We start from the raw sequence: 8,235 nt of genomic DNA on the forward strand, positions 1-8,235 counted from the left end.
CCGAAAATTACCGACCAAAAATGAAAAAACGAATGAAAGTGGCCTAAATCGCTTTCGCTATCGTTTCTGTATAATTTTGTCGTTTTCATTTCTGTTTTTCGAAATATCGTTTCCGACTTCTCCGGTTGAAAAACTTCAAAAACGATTACTAAAATTCCAAATTTTACGGCTACCGTCTTCATCCCTATGTATGGGTGGATGTGTGATGGTCAGTGGTCACGGCGATTAGAGCCGGCCAGTGCATACCGATAGCAAATCCGAATCAAGCTTAGCAGACCCAGATAGAGGCGGCTAGCAAGCTAATTTGGCAACCTACTGATAGAACGATGCTTGCATAGCTGATGCGACCTAATTGCCGCAGAAAGCCTGCAACGCCTTAAAGCGTCGAGATTAGCGACCGAATTAGATCAACGACGCCGGTGGCCCCGCTGGTCCACGCTACCGGCGCCATGCAGGAAGGACACGTCGCGCACCCTAGTGTAACGATCCCGCCCCCATGCGCCTCTGTACGTATGGCCCGTTCCGTGCGGCGGACCGGGGCAAAGGCAAGGGAACCCCAGCGCCTGCGCCTACCATGTGACGTGACGCTGGGCTGGTGCGCCTGGCGGGAACAATATGGTGGCATCCGCATCGCAACGCTAGGCGCTGCAGCGCAGTCCGTTGCGGCTGGTGCCGTCACCGCATCATCGCCTTTCGCCGCAGCCCCCACCCCACGTTCCCATCGACCCACGCTGGCACGCGCGGAAGGACGCACCCCACCCACGGCGATCAGTGTCTCGCCCGGGCGGGGGCACGGAGACGCGGGCCGCGCGGTCTGGGGGCCAAACGGCGTAGCGTCCCGTCGCGTCGCGTCCAGGGCAAACGGCGCGGGGGACGGGACGCTGCGCACGTACGCCACGCCCGTGACCGCGACACGGCCCGGGCGAGCGCGATGGGGAACGTGCGTGAGCTGGTCCGTCCGGTGGGGGCGCGCTGTGGCGTTCCCCTGCTGCGGCGTATGGGGCGCGGGGCCCGGATGGCAGCTGGAGGGTCCCGTACCTGGTGTGATCGTACGGCCGTCCCGGGCGGTGGCGGGCCCCGTCGGTCCTCCGCCTGCACGGGAGCTGGGACTTGGGAGCCTACGCTACGTGCACTGCGTTCGTTACACCTGGCTGTTTAATTACGAGTAGTTTAGTGTCGTGAGCGATGATTGAGACGGTAGCAGCCGGGAACTATGAGATTCGTGCTGTTACCCGATGCTAACACGATTGATTAGCGAAGACTACAACACGGAACAGCTTGCCTTAATATCTAAGGCGTTGTGCTAACGGATTTGTTGAAGGATCATAAACAGTGTTTTGAAAATCTTAGCTACACCTAACTTGAGATAAGTTTCTAGTATACGTTTTCTACATAAATAAGTTCCTAATTGTCAAAGATGGACACGTCCAACTCTCTCAACTTGATTGGCATAACAAGGAGCAGCGTTTCTAATGATTTATTCTCAATAGTCTAACTAAAAAGAGACGCGAGGGAGTGGCACTTCCCCAACTCCATTTATAAATTGGAGATGGTCTGAAGTCCATCACTATGGTACAGTATCAATTTCTTCCCGGTTGTGATTCTCCCAGCCATGTACGTACTAGGCTTATATTTGGATGCAAGAACCTCACACTTCATTGATCCGGTACGGCTTGATCTCTCCAAAAGGAGGGACGACTTTGCCTGCTGCATCCCCAAGACATGGATCAATGCATGAATGAACGAACCCTCACAACTTGTTCGTGTGGTGCGTCACATCTGGCTCCATTTAGACGGGTAGGCGTAGCAATTCTGACTCCTCTCGTACAGTCACGTACGCACAAGGCGCACCACCTCAGAGCCGAGTTCACCAACCCAGCTCGGCTGTTGGTTGTATACGGTAAAAATTCCCGCGCGACCGCGTGGTGCACCGTGGACCGATCTCCCCCGGGGCCTAGCGCCCCAGTGGCTCTGGTCCACAGAGACTCGGGCTTCACAGTGATCTCCCAGGGAGCAGCACATGGCGCTGCCTGTCACGTGGCAGGAGCCCGCTCGCTCGCGATAAGGGTTGGCGTCTCGTGAACCTGTGGCTCATCGAGGACCGGACCGGCTAACCCGGATCCCGTCGCGCGAATCGCAGAGCGTGTGGTGGGCTCGCCGGCGACCATCGGTGGCCCACGGCAGCTCAGCCCGCCTGTGATTGGGTTGCCACTTAACTGTACGCAGCAGAAGCAATGGATTCCACGGAATAAACAAAAATAAGTGGAGGCCGGGTCCAACGACCTGCCCATCCCTGAGCCGCCTCTGTACCAGGCAGTCATGTTTGCCTCCCTGTGGCTTTCGGCAAATACTACAGAAACCTCTATCTTTTTGAGCCCAGAGCCACCGTCATGTTTCAGTAATTTAATCCAGGGAGTTGCTCAAAACACTTATTTTAATGCATGGATGAGTTGAAATTCCTTCGGCCTGTGGATGAACCGATGAAGTGCATTTGTGTAATGTAACCGCTAACACGAAATAGATGGCTTAACTAAATTGATCCGAGTATATGTAATTTTGTTTCGACACAACAATACTCAATTGCTCTTCTCAAAGGAGCATTTATTACTATTTTTATATATTTGACTAGAAATATAAATATTTGAATTTGTTTTCCTTAACAAATCCGTCAACGTCGTCTTTACATATTTAATATTTATGATGTGTTAGTAAACAGTGTATTCCAAGTTTGACAACATTCATTTCAAAACTACATCTACTCTAGAATCAGATAGCGTTTTCCCCATCAAACAACACTGCTTCATTTGTTTCAAACTATAGAGCGTATTAGGATTACAATATCTAACTTAATGAATTTTGACCCACAATTAGTCATATTATGCGCATATTTAGTGTATAAAAGATATATTCATATATTCATATTTTATAAGAGGTTGTGGCTAGGAACTGATTTTGACTCACAATTAGTAAAATTATGCGCATATTTAGTGTATAAAAGTATATCAATATATTCATATTTTTATAAGAGGTTGTGGCTACGAACTGATTTTGACCCACAATTAGTCAAATTATATGCATGTTTAGTGTATAAAAGATATATCAATACATTTGTAAGTTTTGATCAGAATAGGTTTTATAGCAACTGCTAATATATTATAAGAGAAATTATTGGTTAATTTATACTTTGAAAGACCTTTTCAAATCCTAATAGTGGGGTACTTGTTAGTTTGTTATGGACATGTGCGTAATTGTATAACTCTTAGTGCGGACCATATAAAACTAAAGCGTAAAATGCAAATAATTTAAAAATGATGGAATGCAATTTGCAATTTGAACCACTATGTAGCACATCTAGTATTGTACCATAAAAGAACTATATAGTGTACAATAGTTTAACAAAGTTAGCATCAACAGCTTAATTCTCAAGCAAAACTACGTCACAAACATGTGATGTGCAAAGCCCTTACGCTGATCACAAATTCTACGACTTATTTTGCTGGTAGCTAAAGTATGGCAAAGTTTATTTCAACTCCTTTTCTTTGGGTTCGACCAAATTCTGGTTCCTAGCCACAACTAAAACGTGTAAACTTTCTCTTAGGTCAAATACACTCCAATTATATGACTAATGATAATAGTGTAACTTGGGGAAAACATTTCGGTATATGCAATCTTTGCTATTACATCCAACAAAGGCAATTGTGACCGAAAAAGCAAGGACAAAAATTGATTCAGTTGTGGCATTACGCCCTAGACACATTAGAAAAGAACACCCAATAGAATTAGGCATCATTGTTTTTTTAGTGATCCTTGGATTGCAAACCGAACATGCCCAATCGTTTCTCCTACTATCCTTTAGCAAGGCCTTATTTTGAGCTGATTGTTTTCATATGTTTTTTTTTCTTTCTACAAGATCATATGAATTCTAGTAATGACCGAAAAGTTCATTTAGGAATAAATTTTTCACATTTCTCCAAAAGTTTAACTCTGATGTCATGTTCCTATTTTCTTTAGAAGTCCAAGGCTGCGATATTGTAGCCTAGCTGTTTGCAAAATGAAAGGGGAAAAAAAAATCAAAGGATACTGCATGAATTTGGTTGCCACAGGCTGGGCCACAGGGTTTTGGCCACAGGCTGGAAAAGAATTCGGCTCGCCATTGGCTTCCAAGATGAAGAAGTGAGCCGTGGACGTAGCTCCCCACTTCTCATCACCCTTTTTAAGTGTGGCGATCTTTCTTTAAAAAAAATATGTGGCGATCTTTGGGGTGGTGGGCGGAGGATTTCTAACTGGATGATGAAGTTTGTCTGGTGAAAAGGATGGCCGCGACGAATCCGTCCATCGATCCAACGCTGTGCGCGTGTTGGGGAGAGAGAGCTGCTTGGTCCCACCTGCAGAGAGAGGCTATAGACAGATGCCTTCCTCTCTGGTCACCTGATGGCTGATGCCTTCTCGCCCTCCTCCCTGCGGCCCTGCCGCTACTAGTAGTTGCTCTCTTTCCCACCTCTCGCCCCCAGCTTCGTTTCCTCCCTCTCCCCTTCCGTTCCCTGCCCTGCCCTGCCCTTCCCTTCCACCACCCCCACTTCCCAACCCTGGATCCAAATCCCAACCTATCCCAAAACCGAAACCGCGGCGCGCAAGCAATTATTAGCTAGGTATCTAGGCTGTAGCTCCGAGATCATGAAGCGCGAATACCAAGACGCCGGCGGGAGCGGCGGCGAGATGGGTTCCTCCAAGGATAAGATGATGGCGGCGGCGGCAGCGGCGGCGGGGGAGCAGGAGGAGGAGGTGGACGAGCTGCTGGCCGCGCTCGGGTACAAGGTGCGGTCGTCGGATATGGCGGACGTCGCGCAGAAGCTGGAGCAGCTCGAGATGGCCATGGGGATGGGCGGCGTAAGCGCCGCCAACGCCGCCGTGGACGACGGGTTCGTGTCGCACCTGGCCACGGACACCGTGCACTACAACCCCTCCGACCTGTCGTCCTGGGTTGAAAGTATGCTGTCCGAGCTCAACGCGCCCCCGCCCCCTCTCCCGCCCGCGCCCCCGGCTCCGCGGCTGGCCTCCACCTCGTCCACCGCCACGGGTGGCGGCAGGTACTTTGATCTTCCGCCCGCCGTCGACTCGTCTAGCAGCACTTACGCCCTGAAGCCGATCCCCTCGCCTGTGTCGGCGCCGGCCGACCCGTCCACTGACTCGGCCCGGGAACCCAAGCGGATGCGAACTGGCGGCGGCAGCACGTCCTCCTCCTCCTCCTCCTCTTCATCTCTCGGCGGCGGTGGCGCCAGAAGCTCAGTGGTCGAGGCTGCTCCGCCGGCGACGCAAGCGTCAGCGGCGGCCAACGCGCCTGCGGTGCCGGTGGTGGTAGTGGACACGCAGGAGGCCGGGATCCGGCTCGTGCACGCGCTGCTGGCGTGCGCGGAGGCCGTGCAGCAGGAGAACTTCTCAGCCGCGGAGGCGCTGGTGAAGCAGATCCCCATGCTGGCCTCGTCCCAGGGCGGCGCCATGCGCAAGGTAGCCGCCTACTTTGGCGAGGCCCTTGCTCGCCGCGTGTATCGCTTCCGCCCGGCCCCCGACAGCTCCCTCATCGACGCCGCCTTCGCCGACCTCCTCCACGCCCACTTCTACGAGTCCTGCCCCTACCTCAAGTTTGCCCACTTCACCGCGAACCAGGCCATCCTCGAGGCGTTCGCCGGCTGCCGCCGCGTCCACGTCGTCGACTTCGGCATCAAGCAGGGGATGCAGTGGCCGGCTCTTCTCCAGGCCCTCGCCCTCCGCCCTGGTGGCCCCCCTTCGTTCCGCCTCACTGGCGTTGGCCCGCCGCAGCCAGACGAGACCGATGCCCTGCAGCAAGTGGGTTGGAAGCTTGCCCAGTTCGCTCACACCATCCGCGTCGACTTCCAGTACCGGGGCCTCGTTGCTGCCACACTGGCAGACCTGGAGCCGTTCATGCTGCAGCCCGACGGCGAGGACGCGGATGACGAACCCGAGGTGATCGCCGTCAACTCAGTGTTCGATCTGCACCGGCTGCTCGCGCAGCCCGGCGCCCTGGAGAAGGTCCTGGGCACGGTGCGCGCCGTGCGGCCAAGGATCGTGACCGTGGTCGAGCAGGAGGCCAACCACAACTCCGGCTCATTCCTGGACCGCTTCACAGAGTCACTGCACTACTACTCCACCATGTTCGATTCTCTCGAGGGCGCCGGCTCCGGCCAATCCGATGCTGCCTCGCCGGGGGCGGCCGGTGGCACTGACCAGGTCATGTCCGAGGTGTACCTCGGCCGGCAGATCTGTAACGTCGTGGCGTGCGAGGGCGCGGAGCGCACGGAGCGCCACGAGACGCTGGGGCAATGGCGCAACCGACTCGGCTGCGCCGGGTTCGAGCCCGTGCACCTGGGGTCCAATGCCTACAAGCAGGCGAGCACGCTGCTGGCGCTCTTCGCCGGCGGCGACGGGTACAGGGTGGAGGAGAAGGACGGGTGCCTCACCCTTGGGTGGCATACGCGCCCGCTCATCGCCACCTCGGCATGGCGCGTCGCCGCGGCGTGATCGGTAGTTTCGGACGCTGATGAAGACGCACGTCCCGAGCATTGGCACACCCTCCCCAGCTCGCCGGCACAGTTAAAGCTAGATGTCAAGGAACTCTGAATTGCAGTGAGCGTCCGGGCCACGGTTCTCGCCGGCGTGATGAGATGGACACTGAACTCCGACCGGACCGGCCTGTTCGTTCTTGTTTCCGATCAATCTCATCCCCCTTCCTTAATCCGTGAACTATCGTAGCCTATTGTTATGTTTAAATGTCTATTACTATTATGTGTAATTCCTCCAATCGCTCATATCCAATAAGGACGAACCTGATTTCTTTAGCTCGAATGAGAATTTTGTATACAAGGCATCTCATCCAAAACTGAGCTTTGTTCATCTGTTAGAATGCTTCAATTCTCGCATGATCACAATGCTAGCCCGTGTATTCATTCTGTTGCTCTATGAACACAATGCTGCAGTGTTCTATAGCCTCATGTATGCAGCTCATGTGTTGCTTGACAAACTGTGGCTTTGCTTGTGAATCCATCAGTCAACGAGGCTTTGCTTGTATTCACAAGACTAGTTAAGATTCTGTTTTGCCCATCATGTTTAAACTTTTCCAATCTCGGGGAGGTACCCATGGATGCGTCCTGCGGCTGCTACTTTCGAAAACATCTCGTTAAGCTACCTTCATTGCATCCCTTCTCCTGTGCAGTCGTCCTCTTAGAGCACCAAGCGCCTCGGTAAAGCCAAATTTGGTGATTTGGGCCAAAGAAGGGCTCCTACCCGCTCGCTATAGCACTCGGTATTTTTAGTAGCTCGCTATCGGCTTCGCCTAGCTCGCCACATCCAGCGAACTGGAGAGAGCTCCTTATAACACTATAAACGATGATTATGGACCAAATCAAAACAGTAGTTTTATGTTGTTCTAAAAACTCTACGAATTTTTTACACGAGTTTCATAATTCATATGCAACTCATTTTAATTGGATTTACGAAAAAACATGTGTAAATTTTAAACTAAAATTCTCTAAAAATAATACTTTTATAACTCCTAATAATTGTTATGGTCTCAATTATTTAAAAAAATCTGAAAAAATTCACTATTATTTTTCTTATGTGATAGACTAATTTTTAAAATTGTATACAAACTTAGGTTATATGCTGAAAAGTGAGTTCCTTTATAATGATGTATTTTTATTATTTAATGTGATATTATTCTTTTAATTTAATTTGAATTGAAATAAAATTCAAACATATACAAAATTTAGCTTTGCAAATATTTTTTATTTATAAGATACTAATAAAATATAGAAGAGTGAAATTTAGAAAGCGAGATTTAGATAGTCGCTTGAAGCATGTAAAGAAATGGAGAAAATAATCTTTTAAAGAGACTATATGAAGATATAGAAAATAGATTTAAAACGTCGATTAGAGACGCTGTTGGCTGTTTCCGATCTAAAAATGAACACGAGCGTTCACATGGGAGCTGCATCGCAACCAAACTGACCATTCCTGTGCAATATTGAATGGTTATCAGCTATGCAATCAGTGCGCCTTAAAATTAACTAGTCTACCACATTGATCAAAAGAGAAATCAGATAGGCCAGTGCATCTGCTCAGAGGCCAGAACCTTATTTAAATTTGTGAGGCCAGAACCTTATTTAAATTTCTGAGGCCGGAACCTTTATATAAAAACAGTGAGAGAGAAGGGGCCCGACC

At 50.4% G+C, this 8,235-nt stretch overlaps 1 protein-coding gene across 1 annotated transcript; it reads left to right on the forward strand.

Moving 5' to 3' along the window:
* The first annotated feature begins 4,412 nt into the window (after positions 1-4,412).
* LOC133913129 (DELLA protein DWARF8) lies at positions 4,413-6,949 on the forward strand. Its single transcript, XM_062356190.1, has one exon. It carries the CDS (start codon positions 4,675-4,677, stop codon positions 6,535-6,537), a length of 1,863 nt encoding a protein of 620 aa, XP_062212174.1. The 5' UTR covers positions 4,413-4,674; the 3' UTR covers positions 6,538-6,949.
* The last annotated feature ends 1,286 nt before the right edge of the window (positions 6,950-8,235 follow it).

This window comes from Phragmites australis, chromosome 3, assembly GCF_958298935.1.
Source record: "Phragmites australis chromosome 3, lpPhrAust1.1, whole genome shotgun sequence".
NCBI classification, from domain to species: Eukaryota; Viridiplantae; Streptophyta; class Magnoliopsida; order Poales; family Poaceae; genus Phragmites; species Phragmites australis.